A 16,541-nucleotide genomic window follows, 5' to 3' on the forward strand; every position below is an offset into this window, starting at 1 on the left:
TTGTTGAATTATCTTAGAAAATAAATTATGTTTTCAGTAGTCTACATAATCACTTTTTAATCTCAGTTTGAAAAATACAGTATTGTTGGGCTTCCCCTATGGCGCAGTGGTTGAGAATTCACCTGCTGATGCAGGGGACACGGGTTCGTGCCCCAGTCTGGGAAGATCTGGCATGCCGCGGAGCGGCTGGGCCCATGAGCCATGGCCCGTGAGCCTGTGCATCCGGAGCCTGTGCTCCGCAACGGGAGAGGCCACCACAGTGAGAGGCCTGCGTACCCCCCCCCCCACACACACACACAAATACAGTATTGTTGAAAAACAGTTATTAGGAGTGATTGAGTCGATAACATTTTACTACTTTTAAATAAGGGTCTATCCTTTGTTGTTAATTTTTCTTTTGTTCTCACAAGAGCGAGCAGAACTAAAAAGCTTTAATATTATCATAATGTTTTTAATCCCAAACACAAAATGATCTATGTATAATTATGATCTTTAGCGAAAATCGTAGATTTGAATAAATTACACAGAAGATAAACATAACTATAAGTTTGTTATTGGAATGTCATTTAGTGGTGAAATTACGAGATAAGAGTACATTATGTTTGGAAACATTGAAACAAAAATCATACTTAATGTAATATAAGTATTTGTACTTCATTCCTGATATTCTTTAAATATACACACATCATAACTCTCACCAAGTTTACAACCGTGAAAATCAAATATATTATAATTTTTAAAAAATATTTTAACCTATAAATGTGTTTATTTCCATTTCATTAACAATGTACTGTTTTATAGAATAATGATACTGAAGAAGAAGAAAGGTTATGGAGAGACCTTATTATGGAGAGAGTGACAAAATCAGCAGATGCCTGTCTTACAACTATCAACATAATGACATCCCCTAACATGCCAAAAGCTGTATATATTGAGGATGTAATCGAAAGAGTTATACAGTACACTAAATTTCATTTGCAGAATACACTTTATCCTCAGTATGATCCTGTTTACAGATTAGATCCTCATGGAGGTTAGTTTGCCCTTTTATACTGATGGTTTTTTAGTATAATATCAAAATTACCTGTTATATAATTTTACCACGTCAGATGGGTCAGAATGCAATGACTTAAAATGGCACCAAAATTGTTTGATTATATAAATTGTAATAAACACTGGCTTACATTTGACCAGAATATAGAACTTGTTTTAATCCAGTACTTGTTCAGTAATAATTTCTTTAGCAACTATTTACATATAATAAGAGGTAATTTCTACTGGTCTGAGATTTTCCCAGATAATAGTAGCTTCTGGTTCCATTTATCATTTCTCCCAAATTTTACCCAAAATATTATCTACAAAATGGATTGATTAAAGATATATAATTCTTTCTCTTATTTAAAGAGAGGAGGGCAAACTTGGATCTTGAATATCTACCGTTAATTACCTGTTGTTTAATTATTACAAGTTAATTTCAAGGGAAATATAATCTTAATATCCTGCTCCAATCAGTGGAAAAAAATAGAAATAAAGTAATTCTTAAGATGCAAGAATTTAGTAGCCATTGAAATGTACCATGAATTATCTGTTATAAGAATTTTGACTTTCTAACTGAATATTCCCTAAAGAATAATTTTCTCTTTTAATAAATAGACAGCTTTATTTGCCAGGTTTTATTTTTATATAGGGAGGAAAAAGGTGTGTTCTTTTAATTCAGAAAGCAGTTTTATTACTTTTTAATAAACATTATTAAAAGTTGATATATTCCTTGTTTTGAATTTTTTTTCATTTTAGGAGGCTTATTAAGTTCAAAGGCAAAACGGGCTAAATGTTCTACCCATAAGCAGAGAGTAATAGTAATGCTTTATAATAAAGTTTGTGACATTGTTAGCAGCTTATCAGAACTACTAGAAATACAGCTTCTTACAGATACAACAATTCTTCAGGTAAGTTTTTTTCAAGTATTTTCCATATTTCTAGACCAAAAAAATGAGAATAAGGGATCTAATTGAGTTCAGTATAACCTTGCTCACTCAATAATAATACCAGCACTTTGTTAATTTTTTCCATTCAGAGTATTTTATATCTAAATGGAAGAAATAAGAGTCTAGGGAAGTTTTAAAAAGAAACATTTGGGGCAGAAGACAGGTGAATGTAGTATAAATTCTAAACTGTAAATTATTTGAAAGATAAATGATCATTTCCTTTAAAATATGTCAGGATACTTCTTCCAGAACTGTGAACTATTTTTTGTTTTTTACATTCCTATGACATTTATCAATCCAGAAGTTAGAAATCAGAGGAATGACAGCTGTGAATGAAGGTCTGGGCTAATTTGCTTGAGGGTGAAAGGGAACAAAAGGAAAAACTAGGTGCTGATTGATGAGGGAAAAGAAAATGCTCTCAGTGTTTTCCAGAAGTTTATGAATGCTTTGGGATTTAGTAAGGTAGAATGTTACTGAAATCTATTACAGATGTGTACTGATTACTGTCTTTGTCTGTGCAGGTATCATCAATGGGAATAACACCATTTTTTGTGGAAAATGTCAGTGAATTACAGTTGTGTGCCATTAAGTTAGTCACTGCAGTAAGTATAATCAGTTCACATTTTTAGTTATCTCTCAGAAAAATAACAGTGGTATTGTTCAATCCAAATGTGCAAAGACTAATGCAGATTTGAGTTTTCTGTGAGGACTATTTTAGTATGCCTTAGATTTCGAACACTTCTAAATATTTAAAAATATTTCAGTTAATAATTCCTTAATATTTACTATAAAATCAGTTATTTTAAATCATTTAAATCTTGGCTTACATTTCATACCCAAGATATCATATTCCTCTAGATGAAACTAGCATACTAGGACTTCTACAAGAATGTCATAATTAATGATAGAAAAGTTGAGCAAATTAAGTCATTCATCGAAGATGATGAAAACATTTTCATTCTAAATGGCAGATAATATTTTTATCACATGGTATAGTATCATTTTTGTTTATTTTCAAATAATTATAACAAACTTAATTTGGAATCTTATAATTACTAAATAGGTATTCTCAAGATATGAAAAACATAGACAGTTAATTTTGGAAGAAATTTTTACTTCACTTGCAAGATTACCTACCAGCAAGAGGAGCTTAAGGAACTTCAGGTAACTAACTATAGCAAAGTCCGAGTATAATGAAGAACTCTATTGTACAGTAGCCATTATATATTTATTCTTTATCATTTCTGTCTGATTTTTATTTTAATGATGAAATAAAAGAGAGGCAGCTCAGTCTCAGAACAGCGTGAAGAATACCTTAGGTGTGAGAAATAACAATGCACATTTTAGAGACTTAAAAGTTCAGTGATTCTCAAGTGTAAAGATCTGTGGCAAGGATTTTCAGTCTTGGCATTATTGACATTTTGGGCCAGATAATACTTTATTTGCAGTGCTGTCCTGTACATAGTAAGATGCTTAGCAGCATCCTTGACCTCTACCTAATAGATACCAAAAGAAACTCACCTTTTCAAATTACAATCACCAAAATTTTCACTAGACACTGGGAAATGTCCTCTGAAGGGCAAGATCATCCCTGGTTAAGAACCATTGGCCTGTGAGAAGAGCAATAGGAAATACGGCTCCAGAGTCAGAGGCAGTTCAAGGATTTTATAAGCCTTACGAAGGAACTTGAACTTAATCCTTTATACAGTAGTAAGTCATTACATAATATTTTTAAAAGAAAGCTGAAAAATTACTCTAACAAGTATAGAAAATAGACATGACAATTAAACGCTCTTAATCACTAAGCACAGAGTAACTAAGGAATGTTATCCACTGCTGTGGTCAGCATTATTGCCTTTGTTGGCATAGGTAATCATCATCATTTTCATAACTATCATTATAATATTCCTGGCTGATTAAATGTGTTGACCTAGCATATAGGGTTATATTTAGATTGCTTTGAAGGCCGTCTTCTGTAAAATAATTGTTTTTATCTTAATTTTTTAGACTGTGTATTGATAAACATCTATTGTCCATTAAAACCTGAAGAAAAGCTATCAACATCTAAAGGAATTCTTATGTTTTTAACTATCTTTTAAACAAAAAGATTTAAAATTTGATTTTTTATATTCTATGTCATAAAATATTCTTTAACATAGAATATTTTATATTCTGTGTCACTCATACTCTAACATATGATCAGGAGGTGACTATGTAGCAGATTTTAATAAGAAAATGAATACCAGAATGCCTGGGCATTGGGAAATACTGAAGACTTCTCATTTTAAAAATCATTTTGAAAAATATTGGTATTTTTTGTTATAATTTTTCAATCTGCTGTACATATGTAAAGTATAGAATTTTATATTAAATGCATTTTTCCTTTGACTATTTTAATTATCTATGCATAGGCATTTAGTTGGTTTTTTGATAAGTTAGAAATAATTAGACTTAAGGACACTATTATAAGCAGTAAAGACAATGCCTAGAAATATTGATAAAGGAAGCATCCTCAAACTTTCAGATCATAGATGACATGTAAAATGAAATTCTCTTCATACTCTGTAAGATTTAAATATTTTCTTCTCCATTAAAGGTTAAACAGTAGTGATATGGATGGAGAGCCTATGTATATTCAGATGGTTACAGCACTGGTTTTACAACTAATTCAGTGTGTGGTACACTTACCATCATCAGAGAAGGACTCTAATTCAGAAGAGGACTCAAATAAAAAAGTAAGGAATCATTTGTAAGTTTTATAGCTGTGTATTTTTGTAGGAGGAAGCAACTATATTCTCTGCCATTCCTATAAAACTGAAGTTCTTAATTAGGGCTTCATGACTGGGCTTACAGATCCTTGTAGAGCATTAAACTAAGTTTTAGGAGACTTGAGTTCTTGTCCTGACTATTATATCCACCAGTCATGAAACATACAAATCGTTTTAATCTGAGTTTGTTTCTTCAGCTATAAAATGGGAATGATAATACCTAACAAGCCTACTATTACAAGTTGTAAGACTCAAGTGAGATATTGAATGTGAAAGTGAATAATATTATAATTATAATATGTAGTATCTATAATCACATATAGTAAATAATCGTTAATATAATTAATGTTCATGCAGAAAATGAGTTTATGCCCTCACTATTGAGTAACTTATAGCTAAGATTTGCTTTTGGTTTTGTAGCTCTTACCCATCAACACTTAAAATTTTTCCAAGTTTTATAGTTTTACCTCAAAGTTCAAAAGAAAGAGGGATAATTTTATTTCCTAAATCTGTTACAGTTGTGGCTGTGTGTATAGTAATACATAATAAAGTGACTGGTTAATAAAGTATAAAATGAATATCAAAAATATTCATTTGATATTCCCTGTTGTTCTCCCCTTCTCCTAATCTCACTGTTCTCTTTTCAGTTTTTCTTTCCTTACCATTGGTGAATGTTTATCTTCATCCATTTATTTATTTATCTGTATAAATTTGATACAGAATTTTTAAATTTACATAAATGATACAGTGACATATTTACAACTAATTTTTTTCACTCACCATTGTTTTTAATACATGTAACTAAGCTAGATTCTTTTTGATTTAGGTTAAACACATCATATATGACATACAACAACTTGAAGCAAAAGTTTCTCTAGATATACTTAGAAATAGAATATTATATCATAGTGTACATGCACTTTTAACTTCACTGGAACTTGTCAGTTTTCTCACTAAAGTGGTGTTCTGGTTTACATTCTTACATTTTGATTTTGCCTAGTCTGGTTAGTATGAAATGATACCATGTTATATTTTGCATTTTTCTGGTTACTAGTGAACTTTTTCATATATTTATTCACTTTTGGGGTTTCCACAACTTTGAATTAACTATTTATATCCTGGTCTTTAAATTTCTAATGAAGGAGTTGAATTTTTTTAGTATTATACTCTAACATTCCATAAACTTTGAGCTTGCAATTTTTTTTGAAATTCTTTTTGTGTTGATATTTTCAATCAAAATTGTTCTGATCATGATAAACAACTGTTGATATTTTATTTGTTAAACACATTCGTCACTCTTAACATATTTTAATAAATAAAAATGAACTCTATCAATATTTTTATTTAGTTTTTATGAAGTATTGAAATATATTTAGTATGCTAATTGTAGCTTCTCTTTTTATATATAATAGTTAAGATTTTTAGTATTTAAATGTATTGCCCCTATATTCAGTAATAACATGGCAATAGCAACTGAAATAACTTGTATGTTGGTTATTTCTTATATCTGTATAAATTCATTTTTCTCAATCTAGGTTGACCAAGATGTTGTCATTACCAATTCTTATGAAACAGCCATGCGAACAGCCCAAAACTTCCTTTCCATCTTCCTTAAAAAGTGAGTAAAATTAACATAATCTGATTTTTATTTTCGCCATATAGAGAACAGTTCATTTATTTTATGTAAAAGATTAATCCAACTTCCTGCCATAATCTGAACCTTGACTATATCTCCCTGACCCCTGATTTCCTTGTCTTTAAAATGAGGAAATTAGAATATTAAAAATCTAAAATTTTACGAACTTGCTCATATGTTGAACTCCCGAAGTTAAAGTTCCTGATTGAAATTCTATAATTTTTTTTTCAGTGAATTTTGGGACTTTCTAATTGAATAGGAAACCTTGGGGAGAGAGGTTTCCTTAGCTTTCATAAGAATATATAGTAATCTCATAGAAAAACAGTGGTCATTATTTAAAATGTGTTACACTTGCCAGAAAATTACTTAATGTCAATAAATGAATTAATTAATTCCCTGTAGTAGGGGAAAAAATGAAGATTGAGAAACAGATTCATTTTAAACCATATTTTATTTAATGTACTCTCTTATACCATGTTTAGATATGAGAGAAGAGGAAAACTTAGTTAACAAAGTTTTAGTCATATTGGTGAACATGTCACCTAAATTCACAGCCTTTCCATTATTTATCTTTGAACAGATGTGGTAGTAAGCAAGGTGAAGAAGATTACAGACCACTATTTGAAAATTTTGTTCAAGACCTTCTTTCAACAGTCAATAAGCCTGAATGGCCAGCTGCTGAACTACTCCTTAGTTTGTTAGGGAGACTGTTGGTAAGAGTATAGCATTTAAAGATTATTAGATTACTAGAAGACAACATAATGAGGATATACTCTGATTCACAGATGATGAATTCTTTAAAAATGTGTAAGGAAATATGACCATTGCATCTCTATTTTTGCATGTGCATAACTGTACATACACAATGCTGTCAGTACCTTGTAGAAACTTTGAAATGTTGTGACTTTCGGTGCTTTCATTTCATTACATAAGATAACAGTGCTTTAATAAACTTTTTTTTGTTGTTGTTTTTTGTTTTGTTTTGTTTTGTTTGGAGGTATTGTTAGTTAAAAGCATCTCAACACTGAGTCATAAGTTATTGTAGTTAATTCATTTCAAAGCATGAAACTGATTAATGTGAACTCTGTCATCTTTAAGAGTATTTCTAAAAACATGACACGTTTTAGTCCTAATGTAATATTGTATTAGGGAAATGCAACGAAATACTATTGTGATTTTTCTCTTTATCTTTAGACTACATTTGGACTTGTGCAATTGTTACAAAGTTTTGGGGACCTTACTTTTTGTCAGCTGGAAAACTTAATACTATTCTGAAACCAAGATAATTTTTCATAGGCATCAGAATTCCAGCCTAACAAATTCTTACTCAGTAATAATCCCATTTTATAGAGTTTAGCCTACATTTAAAGAAAGTGACTGTGTTCTTAGGAAGGTTTAATTTTATATATATATATTTTTAATGAAAATGTTTAAAATTCCAGAAGCTCAAAGGCAATTACTGGGAGTTCCCTGGTGGCCTAGTGGTTAGGATCCTGGGCTTTCACTGCCGTGGCCTGGGTTCAGTCCCTGGTCAGGGAACTAAAATCCCATACGCTCTGGGGTGAAACCAAAAAAATAAAATAGAATAACATTTTTTAAAAAGTCAGTTACTTCGTGGAACAATATCACAGAAGAAAAGAGTGTTTAAATTTCAAATAATACAACATAGATTTGGAATTTATAAGTTGCTATTAAAAATAGTATAAATTGGTTAAATTAAAACAAAATTATTTTTCATGTATAGGTTCATCAATTCAGTAACAAGTCAACAGAGATGGCTTTAAGAGTGGCATCTCTTGATTACCTTGGAACTGTTGCTGCACGACTGAGGAAAGATGCTGTTACAAGCAAAATGGATCAAGGGTCTATAGAACGAATTTTAAAACAGGTATTGAGATAAAGAATTTGAATTTTGGGGATAAGTAATAGTTAAATACTTTTTAAAGATATTCTTATGTTAGTGTTGCATTTCATTTTGTAGATTCAGAATAAAATCTTACTTCTTAAAATGGGCTTTTTCAAACACTCCACTGAGAAAATTTATACCGTAGGGTGAATTATGTGTAACAGGAACTTTCAGATGATTTATATAATCCTTAATTTACTTTCTTTTTGTGAACTACTGTTACGAATGTATGATGCTGTTTTCTATTTGGTTTAACAATACCTTTTTTTTTTTTTTAAACTATGGATGAGATGGTAGTAATACTAAAAGTTACTTAAGAAAATTGATAGGTAAATAATCTCTAATCCTACCATGCACAGTGTTTTCATTTTCTTTCTACTCTTTTTTCTTTTTTTAAAGTCCATAACCATATCCATTGCTGGGCATGACAAATGCCTCTAATTTTTTTTTTCTTGTTACTATACTTTGTATTTTGAAATAATTTTAAACTTACAGAAAAGTTTTAAGAATAGTACAAAAAGCTCCCATTAATCTTTCACCCAGATCCCTTAGTGGTTGACATTTGCTTTATCATTCTTTTTCAAAATATACACGCATGTGTATCTGTATATGCATTTTTATTTTCTTCTGAACCATTTTGGGCAGACAGGATGCCCCCATGACCCCTGAATTTCAAAGTGTGATTCCCTGGACAAGCAGCACCAACTTTTACATCACCTAGGAACTTGTTAGAAATGCAAATTCTCAGGACTCTCTGGAACTACTGAATCAGAAGCTCTGGTGGTGGGGACAAGCAATCTGGTTTAACAGATCCTCCAGGTGATTCTGTTGAATGCTGAAGTTTGAGAACCACGCTTTGTGTATGTTTTCTACGAACAAGAACTCTCACTTAAATATCCACAGTACAGCTATGAAAAGCAAGAAATTACCATTAATATAATACTACCATTTAATGGAATATTACTATTCCTGTTGTATTTAACAGATGATCATTTGTTGCTGTCATTATTGTAGCACTCAAATTGAACTAGATTTGACCAGTGGGAGCCCCTTTAAACTGCCTTTTGTATCTTTTTGATATCTTCCAATCTTTCCTTGAGGACTTTGTGGCACAAGATGTTTCAGACTCATCTTTTACTTTCCTTTTGCCAGCCCTGGAATCAGCCATTTCTCCAAGTGTTGCTGATTCCTTTCATTGAAGAATGGTAACTAGGTGATTTTCAGTATTTCTGAGAGTAGACCTAGGACCTCTTATTTGCCACATACGTACACTGTAAAACTTGAGGGGAGTGATCCTTGGTAGATATTTTTATGACTCTTGACATACTTCCAAAAAGCTTTTGGAACTTTACAGTGTACTAGTGTACAGTTCTATGACTAATTTCTGAATGTGTCCATTTCACTATACTCCAAGGACATAGGATATTCTATTCTAATCTTTGTTTTCTACTTAGATATATTCTAAACCATATATTTGGCATTTCACATGGTAAACCAGAGAATAAGCTATAGACATTAATGTCAACTCAGAGTTAATTTCTGCTTCTGTATTGTTCTTGACAGAACCAAAGACTCAGTCCCTTTCTGATTCTAGATCAAATGCTCAGCTCAGATATACCTACTGTATATTTAATATCCTACATGAAATAAAGTACTATTTTATGTTAATTGCAAATAAAAATATTTCCCTTTCAGAATGTTTTTTTAAAATAATATCCCAAAGACACATTCAGACAATAATTAGTTTCCATTTACTAGATTAAAAGTTTGGAGTTATCTCTTACCAAACAGAAAACCAGTGCTAGGACCTTCCTACCTCTGAAGATTTACATACATGTTGTTCTAATAATTATTATGTCAGCTACTTACAATCTTCTTTAAAGAAAGTTAACATGTAGTTCATAAAAATAAAGGCAAACCTCAGCTATTAGTACACTTCAGCTATCTATGTTTTTCAAAAATAGTATTCTTCTGTTTCTTCCTGTACTTATATTTTTATTTTTATCATTTATCAGATTTTTCCCTCAGATTTGTGTATGCAACTGGATGATTTGTTAAAGAACATTAGTAATATCTTTTTTGTTACTACTTGTTTTATTTTGTAGGTTTCAGGAGGAGAAGATGAAATCCAACAGTTGCAAAAAGCATTGCTTGATTACTTGGATGAAAACACTGAGACTGATCCTTCACTAGTGGTAGGATTCTATTCTCCCCTTTTTTTTGGAGAGCTTATATGTTTCTTTCAAACTTGGTCTGCAAGAAAATTGAGAAGTGTTGTGAAGAGGAAAGTTGTATTGGAATCTTTATTTTTAAAACAGGGGTACATGATAGTCTAAACAGAAAAGACTGATTATGGATTGATTGTCTTAAATGGAATTCTGGTACAGATATTTTAGTTTACTAAAATTGTGTAAAATGGGAAATATTTGGAAATCTTTCCATAGGTTATCCTTGAGACCAAGTGAGATCATTTGTCCAGGTGTTGCATGAGATGATCTGTTAGCATATAAAAAGAATATTAGAATTTTATATGTATATTTATTTTTAACTATAATCCTTAATTCTTCTGTTTTTTTATATATTAGGTATCCAGAATATTAGTATAAGAAGTTTATATGTAAAATTTATACACTATATTGGGGCACTTTTAAATTTTTTTTTTAATTGATGGGATATGCATCTAAAGAGGTTGGAGATAACTAAGCTGTTCAGCCAACTACTGCAGGTTTTCAGTCTTTGTGGAAAGGAACAGATTATACAGTGATGTATGTCAGTTATTTCTCAATAAAAATGAAAAAAAAACAGGAACAGATTAAAAGGAACAGATTATAGGTGTGCCTTAGTGTTAATATATTTCAATAATAATTGGCTATGTTTTTTTTGAAGAAGTGAGGTGAAATTTTGAAAATAACTAGTCTTCTACCTTCAGCATTTTATCCATGTGTTCTAAACTTTCCTAGTTGACCCATCATCTCTAATTTTACTGACTCGTTGTGTGATACCGTCCTTAGTTAAGAAGTTGATAGTATTGTAAGACTTAATACAGTTGTGTTTATAAAATTATCTTTTGACGTCATTGATATAACTCTTAGGACAAAGTAAAATAATAAGTTTTCTATCATTTAGATATTCTTAATGTTCTAGCTTTCTTAAAATCTGTCTTTATCTGATGGAAGATTTTTAAAGTAAACCTTGATATTTGTATTCCTGATTGTGAACACTATCAGTAGGTTGGAAATTTTGTTACTAATTTCATCAAACTCAAATCTCACCAAATTTCTTTCCAGTTTTCTCGTAAATTCTATATAGCCCAGTGGTTCCGTGATACAACTCTGGAAACAGAAAAAGCAATGAAATCACAAAAAGATGAAGAATCATCTGAAGGAACACATCATGCAAAGGAAGTTGAGACAACAGGTCAAATTATGCATCGAGCTGAAAATCGGAAAAAGTTTCTTAGAAGCATTATCAAAACCACACCTTCTCAGTTCAGCACATTAAAGTAAGATCCAAAGAGAAAATGTCTTTACTTTTTCAGCTATCGCTTTGATATCTGTTTACCTACTTTACAAAAAAATTAAATAAATTACAATTTAATGACTTTCTGTTGCAGGATGAACTCTGATACTGTGGACTATGATGATGCTTGTTTGATTGTTCGATACTTGGCCTCTATGAGGCCGTTTGCCCAGAGCTTTGATATTTATTTGACACAGGTAAACTGGACCAGAATTCCTTATACAATGAAATTGATTTTTCTAATTCTGGTTACTTGTGTTTGAGTATGATGTCTGTTCATTGTTGAGAACAGATATTTTAAAAAATCATGAAAGTAACATTTGTTTCTGTGTTCCATATTTGTTAAAACATCTTTGTTCTGCATGCCTTTTACCTATTGATTCTTGTTTTACAGATAAATGGATATGTATCTGTATGGTACAGGTAGAGTGATGGTATATAGGTAGAGTGATTGATGTAATAAAAATATTCAATTCCAAGTTATTATTTAAATGATATTAAATATCCTTGATTAAAGTTACAGATAGGAAGGTTTCAGTGGGGCTACAGGTTCTTGCAGATGAAGCATAGCAATAAAAAACAGGTTTAATTGAGAATGCCAGGGTAAAGGAAAGTCCCTAAAGCATAGAATGTCTTACCATGTTTTAAGTTAAAGCTTTGGATCAGTAAGATAACAGATCTTTTACTCACTTATATAAAAATTAAAGGAAAATGAGTATGATATTTATTTTATTTTTTTTGCATGTTTTCTTTCTATATTTTGTTAAATGTTATGTGTTCTAAAATTGATGAAAATGTCAATATTTGCTTGGCAGATCCTTCGAGTTCTTGGTGAAAATGCAATTGCCGTTCGAACAAAAGCCATGAAGTGTTTGTCTGAGGTTGTTGCTGTAGACCCCAGTATTCTAGCAAGGGTAAAGAGGAGCACAGATGATTCTTTTTATTTGAGTTTTCTATTCAAATTAACATATTAGTTCTACTTAGTATAAATTATATTTTCTTTATTTTTCTTTAGCTGGATATGCAGCGAGGAGTTCATGGACGATTGATGGATAACTCCACTAGTGTCAGAGAAGCAGCAGTAGAACTACTAGGTCGATTTGTCCTTTGTCGACCTCAGCTTGCTGAGCAGTATTATGATATGCTGATTGAAAGAATATTGGTATGTTTGTTATGTCATTTTTATTGTAATTTATGAGTATAATTTTGCCTTCCTAATGTCACTTTTTAAAAATGTTAAGCTAGGACTTCCCTGCTGGTGCAGTGGTTGAGAATCCGCCTGCGGGTTCATGCCCCAGTCCAGGAAGATCCCACATGCCGCGGCACGGCTGGGCCCGTGAGCCATGGCCGCTGAGCCTGTGCGTCTGGAGCCTGTGCTCCGCAACAGGATAGGCCACAACAGTGAGAGGCCCGCGTACCGCAAAAAAAAAAAAAAAAAAATTTAAGCTAGAAATGTAGATATCAACTATGTATTTATATTACCTAATCTGTAAACTATAGCAACTTTCTAAAGAAGGACATATTTCAAGAGGAGGGCTGCTCAATATTGTAAAACAGATCATTGGCAAAAATTGGATTCCTTTTTCCAGTTACTCTTGCCTTTTGATTATGCCAGTTTACAATGAGTAAATGATAGGAGCTACATGGCATAGTTAAATATTTTGGACAGGAATCTAGAGTAATTATATATGTATGTATATAAACAGGAAGAATTGTTTCAGTGAGAACTAGGTATAGAACTTCGGTGTCTGACAGTATTTGGGGTCATTATGTATATTCGCATGTTTCCTTAAAGCTGAATTATGACAAGCTCAGATACCTGCAAGTTAAACAAGAAAGTCATTTGAGTCTTAAGACCAAACTTAAGAAACACTATTCTAAGATATTCTTTTCTTCTATGTCATTGAATTCTCTGGCCCTGAAGTATTTCCCTGGAAAATAAAAGGAAACATTGGCGTTACAAAATATCTGTAGAATTTTCATACCACCCACTGCAGACATATTGACTTCTTCTGTAACTCAACAGAGGTGTGTTAGGTACAGGATTAGGTATTTCTGAAATGACAAGAGTTTATTTTATCACCTTTAGCCCAGTATTAGAATACAATGGGACTGAGAGTTACAGATAATTTCATCTTCAACTAGCATAAAATCTGGATGGAAACAAAGAATTTTAAGGAAAGAGTGGAAGAATTTTTTCCATTTTAGTGCCTCACTCTTTTCAAGAGTGAAGGACAAACTCCTCAGGATTTTCAGATATAATGAACTCTGACACTGTCTACCTTAGTAATGTATCCTAAAATATTTTCACAATTGCTAAATTGCATAACGGAAATAATTGTACACAATAAGTGTTCAATGCTTTTTATTTATTTTAAAAATGCTTTAATTATGAAAATTTGTAAAGTTAAAGAAAAATAGTACAATGAACACCCAAGTATCCACCACAATATTTCAACTCTATTTTTTTATATATATAAATTTATTTATTTACTTTTGGCTGCATTGGGTCTTCGTTGCTACGCACAGGCTTTCTCTAGTTGTGGCAAGCGGGGGCTACTTTTCGTTGCGGTGCGCAGGCTTCTCATTGCAGTGGCTTCTCTCGTTGCAGAGCATGAGCTCTAGGCACACAGGCTTCAGTAGTTGCGGCACGCGGGCTCAGTAGTTGTGGCTCGTGGGATCTAGAGCACAGGCTCAGTAGTTGTGGCACATGGGCTTAGTTGCTCCGCAGCATGTGGGATCTTACTGGACCAGGGCTTGAAACTGTGTCCCTTGCTTTGGCAAGCGGATTCTTAACCAGTGCACCACCAGGGAAGTCCCTCATCTCTATTTTATTTAGAGTATTCTCTAGCTCTTATTCACACACATCCACCATGACATTGACTAATTTAAAAAGGCCAAGCCAGAGACTTCCCTGGCAGTCCAGTGGTTAAGACTTTGCCTTCCAATGCAGGGGTGCAAGTTCCATCCCTGATCAGGGAGCTAAGATCCCACATGCCTAGGGGCCATAAAACCAAAGATAAAACAGAAACAATATTGTAACAAATTCAATAAGGAATTTAAAAATGCTCCACATCAAAAAATCTTTTTAAAAAAGGAAAATATCATAAATAAATAAATAAATAAATAAAATGGCCAAGCCAGTATTGTTATTTCCTCATGGTTTTGTTTCATTTAATCTGTTCCTTTGTTTCTTATACTTACTATAAGTCATAATATAGTGACAATGGTTTGAAAGAGGTTAAACATTTTTGTTAAATATACTTCATATGCTGTTGAAGCGCCAGACACTGTCCTAAAAGTTTCATGTTTGTTATCCCATTTAATTTTGGCAAGCTTGTACTCTAGTCTTGTGTTCAGTGCTATTTTATATTTTTCCATGTATTAGATATTATATTTTGAAAGCAAAGGCAACATAATAAAATAACTTAAATTTATAGTAACATTAATAAAAGAGCATATAAAAAGGAAATATGTAGACCATGTTTATCATGTTAATAAGTATATATACTGCTTGTTGGTATTTTCTGATTTCATTTCATCAAATTTCACACACCTAAGCATCTCAATTTTTCTGACTTTAAAATACCTTTCTATTCCTAGGATACTGGTATCAGTGTCAGAAAAAGGGTAATAAAGATTCTAAGAGACATCTGTATTGAACAACCAACATTTCCAAAAATTACAGAAATGTGTGTAAAAATGATTCGCAGAGTGAATGATGAAGAGGGCATTAAGGTGAGATTAAAACGTTGACTACTTTAAAATTCATTTTTTAATTAATGTTTTAAATAATTTAAATGTTTATTTTATATAAATTTCTTTAATTTACATATATATAAACTTTACAAGTGAATCATCATTTTAGATTGTAAATTCAAGAAGAAGACATACTTAGATATTTTTATTTCTAGATCTTGCATTAATTAATAAAATCTGATCTTATCCAACCAATTTAGCAATTATAACATTTAATGTCATTGTAGAGATTGCATTGTATATAGGAAATTTATTATCAAATTAAATTTATTTTGATTTTCAAATGGTATGTGCTTGGTTTTCTAAATTAGTAAATACTTTGTTGAAAGTTTAATCCTGAGTTCATTAGTGAATTTACATATATGTGATTGTCCCTATATTTCTTTTCGGGGTTTTTTTCTTTTGTTTTTTAACAACTTGTCCCCCAAAAGTAGAAAAAATGTGTTTTTAGTTTGATTAAAAGCATTTGAATGTGTACTCTCCAGAAGTTCTATACTAGGCATCGTATTACCCATTTAAAATCATTGCCAAGTTGAAAAAGATTATAATTTTTGTAAGTTAATTGCTGATTAAAAAAAAACCTGAGGACATCATCCCAATAGTTTCTGGTAATTTGTGTTTTGTTTAGTTATTTATAGGTTTTTTTTAAAAAAAATATTTCTGTTTTGGGCTTTAATGAGAATTGGGGGTTAAGAATTTTGCCACATTCGTTGTAGTTACTTAGTTTGAAATTTTTCTTTCTTCTAGAAATTAGTAAATGAAACATTCCAAAAACTCTGGTTTACTCCAACTCCACACAATGATAAAGAAGCAATGACAAGGAAAATTTTAAATATCACTGATGTGGTAAGAAGGACTGGCACAAGGGTGGTCCCTGTGGATGCAAACCTCATTGAGGTCTGCCTTGTCTTACAAAGGGAGAGACAATGACAAGATATTTGGTTATTCTCTACTCCATCACTTCCTTT

The 16,541-nt window shown here is 31.6% G+C and overlaps 1 protein-coding gene across 4 annotated transcripts in view; it reads left to right on the top strand.

Annotated features, from left to right (window-relative positions):
• NIPBL (NIPBL cohesin loading factor) overlaps window positions 1-16,541 on the top strand; it is a 201,048-nt gene that overhangs the window by 140,139 nt on the left and 44,368 nt on the right. For all 4 annotated transcript variants that reach the window (XM_059060224.2, XM_059060223.2, XM_067030885.1 and 1 more), the window contains 15 exons: window positions 802-1,033; window positions 1,795-1,946; window positions 2,507-2,587; window positions 3,049-3,149; window positions 4,582-4,720; window positions 6,289-6,371; window positions 6,970-7,102; window positions 8,134-8,277; window positions 10,401-10,490; window positions 11,583-11,797; window positions 11,909-12,011; window positions 12,630-12,728; window positions 12,830-12,976; window positions 15,418-15,552; window positions 16,321-16,419. In XM_059060224.2, coding sequence (XP_058916207.1) covers window positions 802-1,033; window positions 1,795-1,946; window positions 2,507-2,587; window positions 3,049-3,149; window positions 4,582-4,720; window positions 6,289-6,371; window positions 6,970-7,102; window positions 8,134-8,277; window positions 10,401-10,490; window positions 11,583-11,797; window positions 11,909-12,011; window positions 12,630-12,728; window positions 12,830-12,976; window positions 15,418-15,552; window positions 16,321-16,419 — 1,953 coding nt within the window. The remainder of the gene's footprint in view (window positions 1-801; window positions 1,034-1,794; window positions 1,947-2,506; window positions 2,588-3,048; window positions 3,150-4,581; window positions 4,721-6,288; window positions 6,372-6,969; window positions 7,103-8,133; window positions 8,278-10,400; window positions 10,491-11,582; window positions 11,798-11,908; window positions 12,012-12,629; window positions 12,729-12,829; window positions 12,977-15,417; window positions 15,553-16,320; window positions 16,420-16,541) is intronic.

This window comes from Kogia breviceps, chromosome 4, assembly GCF_026419965.1.
Source record: "Kogia breviceps isolate mKogBre1 chromosome 4, mKogBre1 haplotype 1, whole genome shotgun sequence".
In the NCBI taxonomy this organism is placed as follows: Eukaryota; Metazoa; Chordata; class Mammalia; order Artiodactyla; family Physeteridae; genus Kogia; species Kogia breviceps.